Here is a 20861-nt window from a genome sequence, read left to right on the forward strand (position 1 = left end):
CAAGTGCTGGCTGGTGTGCTGTAGGTACTTCTCCAGCAGGAGCTGCGCTGGGGCGGCCAGGAAGGTGTGCTTGCTGTCAGGGGCACAGATGTACTGGGATGGGGGCACTGAGGTAGGAATGTCTGTTACCTGAAAACGGTGGAAGACAGTAGATGGGATAAGGCAAGATATATTTCATTTGCCATTTGTGCAACATATATAAGAATTCATTAGTCTCAGCATACCCCATCTTGCTCTCCAAGAAAGGATTTTGGAGTTTTCTGGGCCAGAGTTTAGGTTTAGGGCCTTGGTCAAGAGCCCAAAGGTGAGATGATAACTCTGCAGACCACATAATTACATAAATATGCATAATATGCATATTACTTTTATACCGATGTGTTTTATGCTCATGGGAGTTTTACTTGCACAAAAACATTCTGAGGGCAGAACGAAAAATGATCGAAAAAATCAGATTGTATAGGAGATAGGGACAAGCAACTAGAGGAGGCGGGACCAAGACATCTGATTGGTTGGTCCCAGCTCTTCTAGTTGCTTGGACCCATCTCCAATGCAATCTGATTGGTTCTCTCTCTGAACCAATCAATTTTCATTCTGCCCTCAGTAAAACTCCCATGGGCATCTTTTATGGTCCAGGTCCTCCAAAATTTTGTATGTATAGACAATAATACAAATTCTCTGATTTATCCCCATATTACAGCCCTAGATTTTAATTTCTTCAGCAGAAACCGCACCTTTATGAACTGCAATAGAAATGAAATGATACAAAAATGACACCTGCAGCAGTTACAGCTGATTTATGGTGCCCATCAGTGTGATATACAGGGCAGCATGTTTTCACTTTTTTCCACAGTTATTGTATATCTTTGGGTGAATCTCAATACCAAGAACGCAAAGACTATACTTATGGTCTTGGCAAGCTGGTCTTGCAAACTTGCCTCCCAAAAACTAACTTAGGGCGCAATGAATTATGGGACTGGTCTCATTCGGTGTGGATGCAACTGATGTATCCCTGATATTTGGGGCACGGCAAGACTACCATCTAGGGATTTTTACCATTATCTGTACTTGGGTTCATAGAATTGCAGCTGGTCTGCAGCAATGGAAGATGACATAAAACGGGTACGTGAAAACACAAGTACGGTCAAGTATTTATATTGGGATTCACCCCTTGTCAGCAGAACCTTAAACCTAGTTTATGATCTAGGCACAGTTACCATTTCAGATACTCAATGCATATTGCTGAGGTCAAGGAGAAAATCGAGACCTTAGACATGGGATCTGAGGTGACCTTGGTCTTGATGATGAAGGTACGGTGTCCGCCAATAGCGATTTGCTTCTTCATGACACTGAAACTGTTGAAGCGGCAGATGAGCAGCCCAGCGCTGTGGACGCGCAGGTTGAAGTCCACGTCATCACACATGAACCTGACAAGACCCAGGAACGTTACAAAGAGCCTGTCATCCATTTCATTTAATTTCTGCATGACATACAGCACCATGCAAAAGTCTTAGGCAGTCAAAGAAAAAACATTTATCTGGGTAGTAAGTGTATATTTGATCAGAAAAAAATACAATCTAACATTAGAACATAAATGCAAATTAAAAATAGAAAAAACTGAATTCCATTTATTTGTTAAATTTCACCACCAGCTCAATTAATTAATGAACTTAATTAGTTAAATAATTTGATGAGTTGCTGATTAGCTAAAGCATGCTGTGCTAGTAGTTGAGTTAGCAAATTGGTGTATGAGATGGTTGCTACAAATATTTGGGTGATTTCAGAAGAGGTTTTGAAATGGTTAAGCTGACACACTGGCAGATTTCAGAGTTGTTCACCAACATAAAGATCATTTAAACATTATTTGTTTTTACACAGTGCTGTAGGTAAATATTCAACACATTGATCACACACGGAAGGTACCACCAGGCAAGATGGCTTCCCTACCGGTTCTGGTTGTACTGGACATCCCGTGTAACATCCACGTTGAGCAAGACAAAGTCATGCAGGTGACCACGAGAGAAGGGTTCCTCATGCTGCCCCAGCCTGGTGCCTTTGCTGGACCATTTCCTGAGGCCGCAAAGCCCATAGCGCGTGATATCTGGCGAAGACTCCATGTGCTGTAATACCTGCTTCAGTGACACGTTCCTCTCCACAGCTGCTGACCCCCCGCTGTCCGAGAGAACAGAGACATGTGGTGGTGAAAATGGGTACAGGAACGGAAGCAGGTCTTCACTTTTGATAAGTAAAGCACACAACCAAAACAAGACTAAGAATGATAATTGAAGAGAAAATTTACAAAACTCATCCATGTCCATGTTTTGTAGTTTTTGAGATGAGACCGCCAACGACCTAAAGTCTACTAGATCAACTACAAATCAACTACAACCAAAACTCACTGAGTTTTCACATAATCCAAGGAACTTTGGTTAAATTTACAACACTCAAAGAAATTTTCACGAAAACATACCTCATGGACTGAGTTGTGGAAATTAGCTCTTCAAATGTTTTGATATACTTATTACAAACTTGAAATTTGAGCCAATCAAGAAGCATAAATATCAGTCAATCAGTCAGTTACGCCAGACTTGTGCACTTGAGGCATACAATTAAAACACTGGTTACAGCCACTGCATGGACGAATAGATACCTCCTAGTGTCAACTTCCACGGAATTCCACATGACACAGGAGTCATCTGCCAAGACGATGAAGGGCCATATGTCCTGCGGCCGGCTCCCCTGCTCCACCTGCCGACTGCGCTCTAGCTCCAGGTTGTGATAAGACAGCTCCTTGATCAGGAAGTGGGCTGCACCTGCAGGTACCAATAGAGAGGCTCCAGAGATCAGGGCTGACCCACTTTTGGTTAATTTGACAACATAATTTAGAACACTTGATTCATCTAAGGTAGTGGTCTCCAACTCCGGTCATGGAGAGCTACTATCCAGTAGGTTTTCTGTCCCACTTGATGAGCCACACCTGCTCCTGGTATTTACCGACAGGTAAGAAAATATGCTAATAATGCTATGGAACCAAATAAGCTTACAAACCAAATAATAGTTAATAAATAATAATTCTGTAAAGAATAAGCATTTACACTATTAATGGCTGGTATTAAGCAAACCAATAGAGCTCATCAGATTAGTTGTATCACTGTGTTTTGCAGGAGTGTTGTTAGGTATTTTTGGGCCCCATGAAAGTTTATGATATTGGGGCCCCAACCCAGACCAATCTAATTATGTTCCAAATTTCTTTAGGGTCCTTGGAACTGTCCTAACTCTTCCCCCCTTTATGGTGCCCTGATGTTTTGTAATATTTTACCTGCTTATTACGCTGATTACATATAATAGTAACAGAACTTTTAACCCAACTTCTATTACGAATCTAATATGAGCCCCGGACAATACACAGATACAGAAAAGTCATGAACAACAGCACCATTTTTCTTTCTTTCTGGCAAACTGACATCAGGATACAATGGTAAGATGTGTGGAGTGAGTATCTGCACATACCCACACCAGCCCCGTTGAATACAGAAGGAAGCACCAGCATGATGTGGTTGGGCCAGTACTTCTTGTAGACCGACAGCTCGTACTCCTTGATGACCAAGATGTGGAGGTGGGCAGCCCCATCCATGGCATGATAGAGGTTGAACAAGCCGTGCTCATGTCGTCCTGTTGTGGGAGTGAAAATGGGACTCTTGATGGAGTCGGGATTCTGGGGGAAAAAAAGCAAAAAGATCAAAACTAATCATGAACTATTCTGTCCATCCATCCATCCATCCATCCATACCAGTGGAGGTCCAGAACTTATCCCAGACACAAAGATCGCAGGTAGTAAATAACCCAGTATGGGGTGCCAACCATGTGAAGTGTTATCATACTGAAACAACAACTCAATTGGAAATGTCATTATTATTATGATAACAGTGTCATTCTTTGTAAACTTAGTTTGTTTTTGTTTGTAACTTCCTTCCCAATATTTCTGTTGGTATAGTAATTTCCAGTTCTGTATATTTCTAGTTCCATAGACTGTCAGACGCCTCTGGCTGTACCACCCCCACGTCTGCCGGGAAGCAGGAGGGAAGCTGACACATTCCTCTGTCTCCTGTACCTGCAAATCACCTTTTTCCCTCAAGCGGAAACACATCCGAATGCAGCCAAATGCAGGATTGATGCGCTGGCTATGAGCCTGGCAACTCGCAGACCCCTGGTGGAGAAGCCTGTGCAGCTGACAGCGGAAACGTGCTCACCGCCTCGTCACTCTTTCGCCGCTGCCTGACGCGAGACGTGACGTCGCTCGCGATCGGGTGCCATGACTCCCGCTCAGGAGACCCGGAATTAAACGGTTTGCGGAAGTATGGCCTACCCAATCAGAAGTGAGCGGGAGCCTCATGCTTTCCAGTTGTCCGCCAGGCTGGCTGAAGGCGAAGTGGTGCTCCTTGGACTTGGGGATGATGAAGTAGAGCTGTATCTCTTCTCCCAGAAGCAGGTGAGAGAAGGTGAAAGCGTGCAGGGTGGACTCATACGGCTGAGGTGACAGAGAACAGGGGTCACGCTCGATGACACACATGGGCACCACGAGGCAAGGAAGCTTCTAGCCGACTGGCAGCTAGACCGTGGTGGAAGAAATGACGGTAGCTTCCAGGGATATTAATGGATGGAAATATAAAGAAAGAGCAAGCTGATCTGAATATGCCTTTCTATAAAACACAGTCACGTGAAGATTGTGGATTTGAGTCCCACCCGTGATTCTGTGTGTGAAGTATACATCAGTTTTAGTGAAAGTGATTGTCATTGTTGACACATCGTAGCACACAACAATGAAATGTGTCCTCTGCATTTAACCCATATGTGACATTGTAACATAGCAGGGGGCAGTTAATTCAGCACTCAAGGAATAGTGCATGGGGGCAGTACCTTGGTCAGGGTACCTCAGTGGTGACCTTGCTGGTCGGGGATTCGAACCAGCAACCTTTCGATCACAAGCACCCTTCACTAACCAATAGGCCACCACTGCGACTAACTTTTCTCTGTATACTTTTGGTTTTCCACACAGTTCATAATCTGGCAGTGTCTTTAAATTATTAGTAGGTTGTGAGTGTATGCCTTGTGTTTGACCATCCCACCCCTGCTTTGTGTCTAGTGCTTCCTGTGACATGCTCACAGTGATTCTATACTAAAATGGATGTTGTAGGACAGGGGTGGGCAATCTTATCCGCAAAGGGCCAGTGTGTATACAGGCTTTTGGGGTAACCTTTAGGTCAGCTGTTCAAACCCAGGTGTGAGGACTCTTCAGTCAATCAGTCCTTTAATTAGTGACCTAATTAGGTACTTGCAGCGTATACAATGGCCCTTTGCGGATAAGATTGCCCACCCCTGTTGTAGGATGTAAGTGACCCCTCAGAAGGCCAGCAGTGCTCACCTGGAATCTGGGACTGAATCCCATGTATTGGTGACACTGCTCACAGTGATGGTAAGTGTTATAAGCAGCATACTGGGACAGCTTGATCCTGGTGGTGCGGCGTCTCAGATACACATCATCCTGCCTCCTGGCACTTCCTATTTGGCATTGAAAAAAAAACAAACAATGGCTGCATGAACTGCGGTTGATAGGGACATGAACCGGCAGGTCGTTGGTTTAAATCCTGGAACAAATGCAACCAAAAAACACTACTTAAAAGGTAATTACAAAGCTTCCATTTAAAAACCATCTTCAGAAGATCATGTGACATATGGTCAATTAGTGCGCTGTAGCACTTGAGTAATAATAAAGACTTAAAGTGCTAACCTTCACCTCCAGAGGTGCACTGTAGGGAGTACACTCCACTGATGTCTTCATACTTGGGGTCGTGAACCGTATAGTCGAAAGGTATGACTTTGAGGATGTCGGCATTTGGCCAAACTGCACCCGGCTGGTGATACTGAATGGTTGTCGTCTGTACCTCTGAATAATGACACAAAGAAAACAAACAAAAAGAAACATGCTGTGCTTGCTCGTTATAACATTAGATAGGTAGACAGACAGACAGATATACAGTGGCTCAGGACATACATTTAGACAGTAAAATACATTTAGACACTAATATACTGTACAGTGACAATAAATAATAGACAACAAGCTCTGAGACTGCAAAGATGTATTGCTGTGTTTTATTCTTTTTTGAGTAGATCTACACAAAAGGTTTTTCCCAAACAAGACAATACTCTGTAGGACCACCTACCTGAATGAATGTCTTCCTCATCATATACATCCACCTCCATCAGCCTGATGAGCATCCGTGACAATATGCCCAAGAACTGCATGTAAGCCCCGGTCTTCCCAACCTTCCCGAGGACGTGTGACATGCAACAGACACAACGTTACATTCTGCACCAAACGTTACATTCTGCACCAAACGTTACATTCTGCACCAAACATTACATTCTGCACCAAACATTACATTCTGCGCCAAAACAAATTCTTTTCTTCTTTGCTCTGGATATTTAAAGATTGGAAATTGCAAGTGGTTCAATTTAGACTTTACGCTGATTGATAGATTATGCTGCCATTACTTTGGTGTTTGTTTAAGTGTCTGCTAACAACCACCTTAATTTTGTTTAAGTTAATTCACAAATCTTTGGGACTCAGTTTTGTGTACAAATTCGGTCTGTCGTTATATTATTTAAAAGTTACTTAACGGACCTTTTAAAAGTAAAAATACAGATGAAAGAGGATAATATTTACCCAGGAGCTTAAGCCTCCAGTGCTTTGTTGAACAATGAATTAATTTCTAAATCATTTTGATAGATATTTATTTAATTAGAATCAGAATTCACTTTAATGGCCAGGTATACCTGGCACTCAAAAACAACACTGAACATAAATTAAGAAAAATACTAAGAATAGATAAAATTATATAGAATAAAATAGATTTGAAATAGAATTTAATCGAGTATGAAAAAAATCTATCTATCGATTCGAACCAGGTTCCCAAATATATACATATAAATAATAATTAATGTGCACAACATATAACATTATCTATTTGTATATACTTACGGTTTAGTTGCTAATTATAATGTTCAAATAATTATTATCTCCATAATGCTACCAACATTTCAGATGTTAAACCGTGAAAGAGCATAATCCCTTGAGGACTGCAGCTGTGCATCTTAGACAGGCATTTTTTGGACAGTCCTGTACCTGGGGAGGTCCACTGAGCAGAAGGCGGCGGGGGTGGAAGTTGTCAGTGCGACCCTCAGCCCGGTTGCTGCTGTCCATGTGCTGGGGCCCGGGCACTGTCCACTGCCGGTAGTAGAGCGACTGCTCCGTGCAGGTCATCATCTTGCTGAGCAGTGGGCGGAAGGAGCTGGCCCACTGGACGGCGCGGTGTGGCAGGAAAGACGTGGACTTGGGCAGGCCGCTGCCATCCACCGACGTGATGACGTCGTATACCACCTTGGGCACCAGCAGCACGGGCGGCCGGTTCCGACCGTGGGCCCAGGAGCACTGGAAGCCCCGTGGTGACTGCGAGGAGGAGGAGCCCGATGAAGTCGACTTGGATGGAGTCCTCTGAGGGCGGGGCTGACTGCGGGGGGTGCTGGCGGCTCCGCTCACAGCCTGGTGGCCCCCATGTTTGTCCACGTCCAGGACGCTGCTGTCAGGAACCTGTCTGGCCACGAGGGAGGGCTGCTCCAGGACAGGGGGCTGACAGTTTACTGCTGGAATAGAGATCAACCAAAATAAATATACAGAAAGTTTCAGAATTATGACTGTCTAAGTTGCAGTTTTGGTCCATACAAGCCATTTTAAGAACCTATACCTGCTAACCAGTCTGACACATTTCCTTATTTTTTGTCTTACTTTTTCATTATTTTGCAAGTAAAGGACATACTAGAAGTTAAAAATAATAGTATGCTCATTCCATACTGAGTGAGTATTTTTTTTTGTGCGGCTGCTTGCTTCCATTCAGTGGATCATTAAATACTGCCCTTTAGTATTAGAGTATGGCCAATTCCACCTCTATACTCTAGTTCCCAACCTCCAGTCTGTATACTGGTACTGGTCCGTGTCCAGTATTCCACTGGTTTTTTACGGAGGGGTTGGTTAATTTCAACCAAATTATTTATTTTCAATTTTCTATGATGACCACCCCCCCCACTACATTTTATTAGTCCCAAAATTTTGTACATAGTAAACCAGCCTGCGGACGTGCAAATGCTGGAAAGCCCTAACCTAGACCCGTGTAACAAAGTATAAAGCTCATCATATGCAAGGATAATCGGTCGTTAAAACTATGGCCACAAGACACAATTTCAGCTTCTTTGAAATTCATAAAGCAAATCTAATACAGGCATTCAGGAACAGATAGAAATAAATAGCATGGGAATATACTGCAAGACAGCTCTGTTTAAATATCCACTTAGGTTTGACAATTGCGCACTTTCTCTACATTCTTTCATGAATAGCTGGTTGCTGCTGTGGTCCTACTAGAAGTTTCTGACGACAGAGAAGCACTGGGAGAACAATGACACACTGGGATGTGGGAGAAGAAAGAACATTGAGTGCGATGTAATAAATGCAACGGGGGCCGACTCGCCTTTTCCATTCCCGTCTGTGTCACAAATACTATTCTGGCATCCAAAGTATTCTAGACTGAAGGTGGCCAACTGGCTTAAACAAAGTGAAAACCTGTGAACTCCCCCCAAAAGTGAAACCGATCAAAAATGCAGAAGCTGTTATGTACGAAATTCAAACAAATCATTTGGCAATTCCGATTCGTGATGCATCTGTTTTCAGATCATAATTGACTTCCATGTTGTGACTGGGCCATACATTATACAATGTTGCCTTCCTAATGTTCTTTTTGTTTCCTGTAGATGACAAGGCTGTAGCTACTCACTATCCAGCAGCACCACGTCGTCCTCGTTGTCAGTCCCGCTCATCTTCTCTGGGTCACTCTCGGACAAGTCACTGAGGCCCATCTGCTCCCCCTGTGGGTCGGCCTTCACCAGGTAGGACGCCAGGCCCAGCTCCTGCTCCAGGGTGGTGCGCTGCAGGTACGACGAGCTCAGCAGACGCAGGTCACAGTATTTCAGGGATCTGGGGGGAGGAGAGGATGCTGTCGGGTTAAATCACAGACACACGCAATGAAGACAACTCACTTCAGCAGGACATTCTACTCAGGTCCTACAGGGAGATACTGGAAGTCTCTCTGCTAAGAATAAAATCATGTTTCAAGTCAAGTCACGTTTACTTATAGAGCATTTAGAAAACAGGAGTTGAAGTGTCTTACAAACCATATACTTAATAACACAGAGACAAAACTGCATAAAAGTAGAAAATGAAACAAAGAAAACAGTAAAACACAAAAAATCAGGGCAAGGGCTAAACAAACAACTTTCACGACAGAAACAAAGAAGCACAAGCAGAGCTAACAGGGACTGACCGCCACACAGACCACCACACAGACTGCCAGTCTTGCCCTTGACATTTTTTTCAAAATACATCAATTGTCCGGTAAGCACTTTGCCTAAAAATCTCAATTAAAAAAATCTAGTTTCGTTATCCCCACAGTAATGTCTTCCTTTCCTGAAACGTCAAACGGATTCTACAGCAGTCAGTAAAAAAATTAAAAGATTAATAACACATTAATGCCATTCCGCAAACTGATTTCTGCTTACAGCCAGCAAAAGATAACGTCTCAACTAAGACTGCCAACAAACTTCCGGGATTAAGTGCATTCAGATCCCTGTGAGCTGACACCTGGTGATTAATCCCTTGTACATTTATGGTACTTTTAAACTTGCGAGTGCATATAATTAAATAATTAAAAACAGAGGCAACTTTACCGGGGCAGTGACTCCCCCTGAGGGTCCATGCCGGTGAAGATGAGGATACAGGGCAGAGCCTCTAGCTCCAGGTACGTGCGAGGAACCCAGTCTGAATCCTGGATGTTCAACCACATCTGAAAAATGGCAGCGATGGGATAATTAACAAACTGTCCACCACATCTGTCACAGCACACCAAAAGAAAGGTTGCCAATTCAAACCAACCCTGCGAATCTCGTATTCAGGCTGATTCACGCAGCCTGAATATTATTCTTTTAATACATCACTTCGTAAACTCACACATGTCATATACCCCAATCTATGAGTCTTCATTTACATTTTTCAATTATTTATTAGACGCTTTTACTCAAAACGACAACAAAAGGGTCGGCTAGTCCCAGAGCAAATGAGGGTAAGGGCCTTGTTCTGGGATCCAACAGTGAAGTCACTCAGCCAACCCTGGGATTTGAACCAGCAACCTTCCGATCAAAGGAACAGCATCCTAATTTGCTAAGCCATAAATGGCAGTTTGTATTAAAACAAACAGGGCTACAACAAACCTTGAGCTGGTCCAGGAACTTCTTGCCTATGGACAAAGGTGCTCCAGGGTTTCCCAGGATGATCTCGAAGCGATCCTGAAGGCCCAGCCCATCACGGACCTGACGGAGCCGCTGGAAAGCCAGAGAGGCCAGGGGCAGCGAGGGGATGCGCAGGAGCACCATTGGCCCGTGGTGGGCGGGGCAGCTTCGGGAGGAGCGGAGAAGGCTCTGCACCATTTCCAGCGTTTCCACGGAGGTGTGCTTCTGGAGCCAGGAGCGGCCCATAGCCGCCATCAGTGCCAGAGCGTAGTGCTGCACCAGCACGTGGGTCCGGATGATGGCACTGTGCAGCTGGGGAAACCTGAGTGGAGAGATGGACCAGTCCCAGATTTATTTAAGAAGACGCCTTTGTCCAAAGAGACGTAGTGAAGAAAGCTTGTGGGCAGAGAGCAAGGACAGCCAGTATCCAGAATCCCTCAAGCATCTGGGGTTAAGGCCTTCAAGGGCCCAACGGTTAAACAACTGTTCTGTCAGATATGGGATTTGATCCCACAACCTTTCAAACATGGGCATGGATCCCTAACCTACTCAGCTATAGATCTGAAAAACAATGTCTCTATTAAGACATACAAAAACACAAATTATAAATTAGTTATTAAAAACCTAATTAAGCCTTTTTAAACTGACGGCAAAGGACATTATTTACGGTTAACGGTCTCATTACTTTCAATAATATAGAACATATGTGTCTTACAGAAGATTTCTTGGTTGGTAACATCAACAATGAAAGGTATGCATTTGAAACATCACCATTTCCTCTAACCCCAGTTCATTTTAATGTCCATAATTTTTTTGTTCTTAATGAGGTGGGCAGGATGAAAAGTTACCTCTCTCCTAAAGCAGCCGCCATGCTCTCAAAGGAGCTGTCATATCGAAGGAGGGGCAGGCCACTACCTGAGCGAGTCGACTCCAGCAACTCAGACACCCCGAAATACTTGGTCTTCTCATGGTACAGGTCCATGTCCTGCCAATCAACAAGTCACATGACAGGAAACTCAAGCATTTTCATCTGTCATGTTTATTTTTATACACGCCCCCCTGTATCAGTTATGCTTCAGAAAGGTGGAAAATTAACATGATATGCAATTGCACAAAATTAAAAAATATTTAAAATCTAAATATTTCTTTACATATACTGTCATTATAAATTAAGGTGCAGAATGTCATGAGGATTGGCTAACCAGAGAGCAAATGAGAACACAGCATCTCCATGTGCGATTGTTGTTATTCCCTGTAGGAGATCTCAGTGTAAAGGCTACTCAGCACTCACGTTGCTGAAAGTGGAGGGCCAGTGGACCTCATTGTAGGGGCTAATGCGGGTGTACTGGGTTTGCAGGGCGAAGGGGAAGGACGTGACATGGAGCATCAAGATGTTCGGCGTGTCCCAGATGCCGCGACAGTTCAGCAGGCTGTCCACCAGGCCGGTACTGGACTCTCCACCACTGTAGGGGCCCCTGAGTGAAGAAAGGTGGATTGCTTAAACCAACCAAAGAAACAAGCTCATAAAAACAGCACGTCACGATTAAGAAGGTGCCATAAATTAGATTCAAGCACCCGAGTCATGCAGACAAAACTTGTAAACTCAAATGAGTGTCACAGCAACAAGCTGGTCAACTTATAAGCAAGTTAAATATACAAATGAAGGTGATGCATGATGTAGGATATAAGAGGAACAGAGATATAATTGGTCTGCGGGACAAGGAATTTGATCCCACAACCTCCCGGACATGGGAACAGATCCCTGACTTACTGCTGATTGGTTAATGTATGTAGCAATAGGGTAGCACAGTGGCTCATTTAGTAGTGCCTCACACTTTCAATCTGCCAGTAAAGTTTTTGGATTGGTGCCTCCGCTGTTTGTGTGTACAGTTGGTGTATTCTCCGAGTGTATGCACTTTCCTTTGGGATGAATAAAATATAATATAATCCATCCATCCATCCATCCATCATTTCATTAATTAATTTCATTGCTTTTGGCTTTAGTCTGGATGCTTCAGTTGGCTGCCACAATCAAAATACTTGCACTTAAGCTAACTGCCAATTTTAAATTGTCATAGTGTGTGTGTCCTGTAATGAGACCCGTCCAAGTTGCAGCCCTGCCTTGTGCCCTATGCTGCCCAGAATAGGTACCCGTCCCCCACTTTGGTCCTATACTGAAGAAGCAGTTGGAAGATGAGTGATGCACAGATCATTAGAGACATGATCCAAGCAGTCTCCTCACCTGCTGAGGTCCCAGTGGGCGTGATCATGGACGAGGACGAACAGGGTGGAGGGATTCGTTTTAGACTTCTGGATGAGCGTGGTGATCCTGCCCTGGGCCTCGTGGTTCAGCCGCACCACGTACTGCTCTGCTTCCGTTAGCGACGTGCACTTCGTGTCCAGGCCGAGTTCCTGCAGGATCCCTGTGAAGCCCAGAAGAGAAGCTCAGCCTTCCAGGAGCACTGGAGTGTAAGGAGGCCATCAGCAGCTCAATGTCAAGATACTTTGGTGAAGGTGTGTCAAGCGACCACACAAGTCTTTGAGTAAGTTCTTTACTTACAAAGTATGTAAAATTATATAGGCCCCCAAACTACATAAGAGAACTATACTTTGCCCAACAAAAGATAATCAACTGCACCTATCACAGAGGAGTAAATGTTCAAAATGCAATTTCTGAGTGGTATGAGATAAAATCAATAGCTTATTTGGTCTGGCAAGATGCCAGTATTAGCCAAGGTGAAGAAGAACTGGGAAGCTCACCTGAACTCCACAAGTGTAGGACAATCTGATGGAAGGTGACCTCAGAGGGGGGGACGAAGATGAGGAACTCCACCTTGTTGAAGGAGCCCAAGTCCAGGTTCTGGGTACTGGAGTCGGCGATGGCGCACACGTGGGACAGCAGCTTCCGGGCTACTGCCAGCTGAATGGGCCGGATTTGATGCCACTCGACCCGGTACTCTAAGGAGCAAAAAGTTCCTGTCAGTTACAGCTCATGGTTAGGCCCCGCTCACTGAAAACACAAAAGTGCCTGTATCTGTGAAAGACTACAAGAACTTTCCAGAAGTTTCACTGCCTCTTCCACACCAGTACAAGGATGGGTCATCACCTGCACAGCAGCCTTTGAGAAAATCATCTGAAGATTCTGGACTGCTGGAAAGTGAAGACTGACTATTCTCCAGGCGAAATTCTCCCAGCAAGCTGTCCACGTCACCATCTGACGATGCAAAATTTCAGCTTTTACTGCGCCACTGACGATGCGACCGCATTTTAGCCTCACTGGATTCCAAAAATTCTTCACATACTGTACAACATATGGTCTCATTTGGCATTTTTTCTTATTGGTCTAATTCTCTACACACAGCACAGTAATATATAGCAGCATATGGTACGACTCCTAAAAATAAAGGACGGATGGATGCACCAAGGGAATAAAAATAATTAACAAAGTGCATTATAGCTCTATGTTCTAGACAGGCTTAGCTTCGGTTCTTTAAAGCATGTGACAGGTGTGCTGCGCTCACCTTGGCCCAGCGTGCTGAAGAAGGCTCCCAGAACTCCCACTTTCCCCATGGCCAGCTGGTAACCGATCTCCTTCAGGGACTCTCCGGGGGTGTACATGCTCTCAGCCAAGGCCCGAGCCTGCCGCTTCCCTGGCACGAAGAGCAAGAGGAACCGTTACGCACCACGCCATTACCAACTGCTGAGCCGCAAGAAGGACGGGTGAGAAAGGAGGAGACGACGGCGAAAGGTTCTTATTCTGCTGGAGATGAGAAGAGGGTCCCCGCGGATCGACACACGCTGCAGACAGCCAAGAGAAAGCTCAGAGGCTACAGAAACACCCCCTGAATTAGTGCCTACCTCCGCTGACAGTTCTCATTTCAGGTTCTGTTTTTCCTCAAAAACCCAGTTTTACATTTTCGCTACAAATGACCTGTATAATACAGTATATGGCTCACTTTTGTTTGTAATTCAGTTATTATTGATTGATTGTTAATTCAGTTGAAATTAAATGAAAATGAAATGAAGCTTTATATGCTATTTAGAAAAGGATGAATACAGGTGCACTGGAATGCTTCACATATCCCTTAATGTTCTCACAGGTTCAGGTAATTGGGGGTTAGGGACCTTGCTTATGGGCCTAAAGCATATTTTGCATACATACCGGTAACTACGATGCAGGACTCTACCTCCTGGCCGCTGGGTGTGCAGATGATGATCACATAATTGGTCTGGGCCAGTTTGCCTTCAAGCAGGCCAAGGAAAGTCTCCTCCAGGCCTTCAGCCAGAGAAGCAGGACTGTCCAGCACCAGCACCACCGGCCCGCAGGAACTGGCAGCCAACTTGGCCAACCAGGGAAGCTGGGAGGCCATGAGAGGCTGTCCTGGCCCAGGGAGGATGGGCGGCAGCTGGGGATGGGTCTGCGGGTACTGGCGGATCTCCGTGAGGTGAGACTCGCGCCAGGAGCGCATGAAGATCTGCTCCAGGTCCTCCACGAGGGGCACCTGGTCGGGGGCTGAAGGGCAACAGATGGAAGGTTAAAATTCACCCCCAGGCTTCAGCTACATCAGCTCACTTGAAGCTATGAAATGAAGGATGAACTGTACATCTTGTTTTCCAATCTCTGAACCAGGGTTCCCCAATTCCAGTCCTGTAGGGCCAAAATCGTTTACAGATTTCCTTGCTAGAACACAACTTATTCAGTTAATTACTAGGTTTAGTAGGTATGTTTGAGCAGGAAAATCTGCAAATGGTGCTGGATTTTGGCCCTCCCGGACTGAAACTGGGGAATCCTGCTTTAAATTTACCTTCCTATACAAATTTTAACCATTTTAGATTACTTTTAACCCTGGTTAAGAGGTTAGAACTGCTGCCTTCAACATCCAGAGTTGGGGATTTGATCCTACTTGATACTCATGTGCATGTTCCATGTACCATGCTTTCCTTCCACAGTCTGCGTGTGTACTTGCACATGCCCTAACCTCAATACACACATGAGTATCAAGTAGGATCAAATCCCCAACTCTGGATGTTGTGTCCCCAGCATCCCTAGAGCAATAGGGGTTAAGGGCTTTGCTCATGGACCCTCAGTTGAGTCCACCACTCTGTCAGCCTTGGAATTTGAGCAAACATCCTTCTGATCAAATTTCTAACCTGCAGGGCCACACACACAGGGCAATTTAAACAACAAACCCCACACACACAGACACACACATGCAAGTACACACACACACATAAGGCCTCACCCAGTTGCACCAGGTAGTAGACGGTGAGCAGGATCTGCATCTCGGTGGACAGTGGCTGGATGGATGACGCCCCGTACTGCTCGTAAACTCTGGGGAGGGCCTGAGACCTGCGGTAACAGGTCTCCAGCAGGGGGCTCACGGTGACGTCGCTCACATTCCCACACAGGGCGGGCATCCTCCCGTGGCCTGGGGGGACGTCACAAAGCGGACAGTGAGCTGCCCTGCCGGCGAGCTGGGGGGCTCGTACCTAATATTCATCAGCTGCTGTCTATAGTACAAACTGTTCTGGAACAAACTCGATAGGATCAAAGATCGTATTCAGCTTCATTCACCATTAAACCGGCTGCTTTGAGACAAACAAGAAAGAAAGAAAACACAAATCCCACACCACCCCTTACGTAAAATATTAGTTAAAATGTAGCAATTTTCAGAAATCCAGACTAATGTTCAATCCCTGGACAACTTTTTAAACAAATTTCATTTAAACTAATTTCATTCTGTTTGCCGTACGATTTGATTTTATTTAATTTGTTTTAAAATATTTTCGGTAACATCATGGGTTTTTCTAATGGCTAAAATGTCGAATAAAACAAAGTTTTAGGAACAAGGCCTGTGAAGGGCCAACTCATGGAATAAGCAAGTGCTTAAGGCTCACCGGCCACTAAGGGGCGCTCCAGTTTCATCATCCCATTAGAATGTGTAGGAAGATAACAATTGACAAATAAGTCAATCAAATTTTGCTTAGAGAACCAAAAAGGAGTCTTCGTCATACCTTTGAAGACGACGGGCTGCAGTCCACAGTTTTGTAGAAGGCAATCTGGCACTGAGACGGAATCCGTGGGGGGCAGGAGGGGCGAGCACCCCTGGGACACACATACGAGGGCTCCGTTGTCTGACGCACAAGCATAACAATACTCAGGGTGATCCGTGGCAAACAGCCCCAAAGACACGTTTGGCAACAGCGCCACCCAGTGGAGACCGAAATAATAATTCCGTCCGAAAACCGCTGATGCTGATTCATGCAGCCCTGTGGCCGATTTGTAATAAATCTTCTTCCAAAAGTAAACTCAGAACAAGCATTGCTTTTACTCACATAAAAAATAGTGCAGTTTTAGTTCAATGTGGTGGCTCAGCCAGTGACTCAGCAGGAGTCAACACCTTGACCAAAGGTCTAAAATTGAATTCAATTCATTTTTATATAGCGTCTTAAAACAGACGCCCCATGGCACTTAAGAGTGTGTGGCAGTCTGTTACTACATCATTTGTACAAAATAGTGCATGAATCAGGGAAAGGGTAAAGTAAGAAAGCCAGACTAAAACTAGCCACTGAATGTGCATGTCCACCATGGGTACATGTCGGTGTTTGTGGGGGGGGGGGGGGGTCGGGTGTATTTGTCTTAAGGGCCGTTACTCCTGGGGATTGCCTGAATGACCTCTAACCCTGACTGGACTGGCGAACGTGTGACAGATGGAAGATGGCTGGACAAACGTGACATCTTTAAATTTACTTCAATGTGTATCAATAAAAAGTGAAGGCACCGCCATTCAGCAAATGTAACCCCCCCCCCCCCATTTTCAATCCCGTGACCTCATATCTCCCTTGTGAGCCACATCCCCACATTTTGCACATCCCCATATTTTACCTGTTCTAGTGCCATTGGCTGTTACAGGATTCGCCCTGGCAGCAGGCTCGACAGTGGGGGGCAACTCCGGTGACCAGCCCTTGTGTCTCTTTTTGGGGGGTCCCACATTTGCTAACGTGCGTTAAAAGCAATAAAACCACAGCAGTTACTACGGTAGCAGAAACAAACCACAAGCCCAAATTAAAAGCAAATAAAAGCACATTTAAAAAAAAACATTGACAGTTGCATACAAGTGAGAGGAGGTTAACACAAAAATAATACATATGTTCTGCGAGAATAAAAAATCTCAGTGGTAACATCCCGGGATGTGTGCGTGCCAGCGAGACACCATTTGAGGGTGGCGGGTGAAAAAATTAACATGAATGAAAGACAGAGATGGCAGGAAGGAAACGTTTCGTTTTACAACGAAACAAAAAGGGGCACTTAGAGTGGGGTTTTATTGGTCTGGCTGTCTGGAGGGAAAGGGCTTTATAGCCCACAGGGTCATATAAGGAAAGACGGCATGACAAAAGGCAAGAAGAGAACCGCTCCAGACAATACGACGGCTCTTCAGAGCCACGGGGCACTTAAAGTCACCCCAGACGCCTGGGAAGGTGTCAAGTCTGGGAGGTGAGCGTCGCCCGTTTGCACGCCATTCTCATGAATACTACCCCGCGAATTTCAAAAGCAGTTCTATCGCCTAGCAGCAGGGGGCAGCGCTGCCCAGGGGTGAGATGAAGCGCTTGGGACATGGCACACACCTGCGACGGAGGGTTTTCCCGGCCCGTGGGCGGCCGACTGATGCAACGACTGCTGCGTGAGTGGACAGTCTCTGCCATTGGTCAGTGGAGCGGAAGCTCCCTGAGTATAACCAGGGACTGCTACGTCTGATTGGACAGCAGCTGGAGGATCACAGACAGGAAATGACACGGCCAATTAGTGCCAACAGTCTCAAACTACTTAAAAAAAACAAGGTGGCAGAAATTTGCTACAAACAGAGGCTGGACTGACAAAGACATCAAACACGAAACAATTAAATTACACTTTCTCTCATCTGTATGAATGCACTACCTAACATTTAAAATAGCACATTTTGGTCAACACTGACAAACTAATATAACTACTAGTAATTACAGTGAAAACTGGTGGCGTAATAAAATGTTTGAAAAGGCTACAGGAAAAAGCATTTGATTATTAATTACCAGTCATCACTGATTGCTACTCCCAGCTCAATGAATATCAGGCTGAGGATGGTTTTAGGCTGTGCTTGTTACTATGCTGCATACGTAGACTGTGATAGATGCAGCCCTAAAATAGGTTGACAAATCTGCCAAACAAGTTGCATTTGTGTTTGGAAGAGAGCATGCTGGGAAGGTGGATGACTGCACCTCCACTCAGATGTCACACTTAAAACTTGGAGCAAAAGACAAGAAAACTGATGCAAGAGTTAGATGACATCACCATGTCCGTTTCTAATGCGCTGACCCCTTGGCGCTATTACCTGCTCCTGGGGCATGGTGACCTGTAGCTGGCAGCGTCTCTGTGGCAACGGGGGTGGGCAGGAGCTCCTCTGAGGTCATCTGACTCAGATTGGCATTAGGAGCCTGTTTCACTCGACCGTCTGGGGAAGAAAAAGTATAACATTTAAACGGTCATAGAAATACTACGTAAAGAATCCAGTCAATACGATCATCATTATAATCATTTATATATTCGATGGTCATCTCCCCACAGTGAAAATGGCAATAAAAATTGCTTTTGCTCTAGGCATGTCTGGTGAAAGTGATCTTTGTGTAGATGGATGGAATAATGATCTTTATAGACTTAAGGTCATAGAAATTCTAAGGCATGTATGAAGGATCTACAGTGACCCCGCCAGACAGTGCAGGTGCAGGGAGGGGAGGAGGGGGGGGGGGGTTGCAGTTGCCTGAGGAGGGGGGGGGCTGGGATTGCGGGTGAAAGAAGGTCAGATCGTCCAAGGGTACGCCTGAGACCTCCAACTACACTAACGACTGGAGTATTTATGATGGTCTCAAGGAGGTCCAGGTCTGTCATGCCAGAGTAAACATAATATCCATTAATCACACGCGGCTAAGAAGCAGCAGGAACGAAGCTTCAAGGCACAGCGCTGTTGTTGAATTTGAGTGGATGTTAGGCAAGGAAGAGTTAATGCATGATTCTGTGCTCAGAGCCCATTGACCTGCTTACACCACAGCTGCTACACGTTTGTAACCTAAAGACATTATTCTGATATCTGCAAACTGAAAACCCATTTAATAGTAGAACTACTTTCTTCCATTAATGATTAAGTATTTCCATTTAGTTCCTGTTAATTTAAATTTTGTAATTTTAATTTACATTAGTTAGAATTAAAGATGAGAAAAGCACACAGATTTACTACTGCAATCCACCTGGGCTGGCACTATCTGTGTAAGTTACAGAAAATCAATCAACACCCTTTCGACCAATCAGACTGAGAATTCAACAGGGTATAATCCCATAATCATCCATCCATCCATCCATCTTCTGTAACCACTTGTTCTATTCAAGGTTGAGGGGGTCCAGAGCCTAATCCACAATTAGCATAATCAGTGTTTTTCGTTAAAATCCATTGCTAATTGTTTCAGGGCCTTAATCCAGCCACTTTCCCTCTGTAAGCCTTCCTCCCTGCCCACTATGGCACCACGGCGACCTCCTACCAACGCCTTTCCAGCAGATGAGCGGCCCCTTCACCAGCACACCCTGGCCGTTCCGGAAGAGGCAGTACTTTAAGTGCTTCTGCTTCTTGGGCTGCGAGGTCAACTTCAGGTTGATGTGGTTGGAGAATTCGGTGAAGTACCGGAAGCCTTTCTCGCCGCACCCCACACAGTTACCTGAAAATCCTGAAAACATCAAGGAAGAAAGCCTTGGAAAATGCCTGAAGACTGCAGTCTGCCCCAGATATAACCATGGGACCCTTACTGGCCCTGAGCATAAAGCACTAGGATCTGTGGCTTATTTACCTGATTTACAGCAAGTCCATGTTTCATGGGCAGACTTCAGGGACTACTGAATAACAATGAGCCACTGCGGTTCTTTATTCTAAGACGCATGCCAGGATTTTCCTGACCGAGACCCTCGCAGCGCGATCAGTGTTGCACGCCGTCTCTTAAGACCTGGCCTGTCGATGTGCACTGTTTCCATAGTCACAGTGATGAAGGCTTCAGGCAGCTAGACGTCGAACTGCAGACTTAAGTGTGTGTGTGTGACAGACGAGGGTCTAGGGCGGCACGACTGGGTCACGCTAACCCAGCTCGCCTTATCCGGATGCGGGGGGGGGGGGCTTGCTTTACTCTGACACTTGCCAAATGCTGTTTCTCACTGCGTAGTGCTCAAAATTAGTCATCTCAAACTATTTCCCCCAAAGGCTTTCTTGCCCATATGTAATTGTCACATAGTCTGTCTCCTTATAATTCAATCTCTTTATAACTTGACCATTGCAATACATATTTACCTTTATATATAAATTACTTATTCATGTCTAATGTTTGCACCTTTTACATATTATTTATGCCATATTTGTATTGCATTGGCTTTGGAAGTCACACAATGACAATTGTACATTTCAGTC

At 45.0% G+C, this 20861-nt stretch overlaps 1 protein-coding gene across 8 annotated transcripts in view; it reads right to left on the reverse strand.

Moving 5' to 3' along the window:
• greb1 (growth regulating estrogen receptor binding 1) overlaps nt 1-20861 on the reverse strand; it is a 46420-nt gene that overhangs the window by 2812 nt on the left and 22747 nt on the right. For 3 of the 8 annotated variants that reach the window (XM_023834299.2, XM_023834298.2, XM_023834302.2), the window contains exons 5-30: nt 19951-20133; nt 18753-18872; nt 18013-18153; nt 17273-17383; nt 16402-16521; nt 15630-15815; nt 14549-14899; nt 13908-14036; nt 13493-13600; nt 13147-13344; nt 12629-12809; nt 11678-11861; nt 11235-11371; nt 10369-10708; nt 9829-9944; nt 8880-9079; nt 7181-7698; nt 6219-6321; nt 5786-5941; nt 5420-5556; nt 4364-4525; nt 3508-3712; nt 2648-2810; nt 1945-2169; nt 1265-1424; nt 1-129 (exon numbers count right to left, since the gene is read on the reverse strand). The exon at nt 1-129 is cut by the window's left edge and continues 72 nt beyond it. In XM_023834299.2, the coding sequence (XP_023690067.2) occupies nt 1-129; nt 1265-1424; nt 1945-2169; nt 2648-2810; nt 3508-3712; nt 4364-4525; nt 5420-5556; nt 5786-5941; nt 6219-6321; nt 7181-7698; nt 8880-9079; nt 9829-9944; nt 10369-10708; nt 11235-11371; nt 11678-11861; nt 12629-12809; nt 13147-13344; nt 13493-13600; nt 13908-14036; nt 14549-14899; nt 15630-15815; nt 16402-16521; nt 17273-17383; nt 18013-18153; nt 18753-18872; nt 19951-20133 (4763 nt within the window). Of the gene's footprint in view, nt 130-1264; nt 1425-1944; nt 2170-2647; nt 2811-3507; nt 3713-4363; nt 4526-5419; nt 5557-5785; nt 5942-6218; nt 6322-7180; nt 7699-8879; nt 9080-9828; nt 9945-10368; nt 10709-11234; nt 11372-11677; nt 11862-12628; nt 12810-13146; nt 13345-13492; nt 13601-13907; nt 14037-14548; nt 14900-15629; nt 15816-16401; nt 16522-17272; nt 17384-18012; nt 18154-18752; nt 18873-19950; nt 20134-20861 lie in introns of those variants that run through there. The other 5 variants (XM_023834306.2, XM_023834304.2, XM_023834300.2 and 2 more) reach the window with 4 other exon arrangements.

This window comes from Paramormyrops kingsleyae, chromosome 14 (genome assembly GCF_048594095.1).
Source record: "Paramormyrops kingsleyae isolate MSU_618 chromosome 14, PKINGS_0.4, whole genome shotgun sequence".
Lineage (NCBI taxonomy): Eukaryota > Metazoa > Chordata > Actinopteri > Osteoglossiformes > Mormyridae > Paramormyrops > Paramormyrops kingsleyae.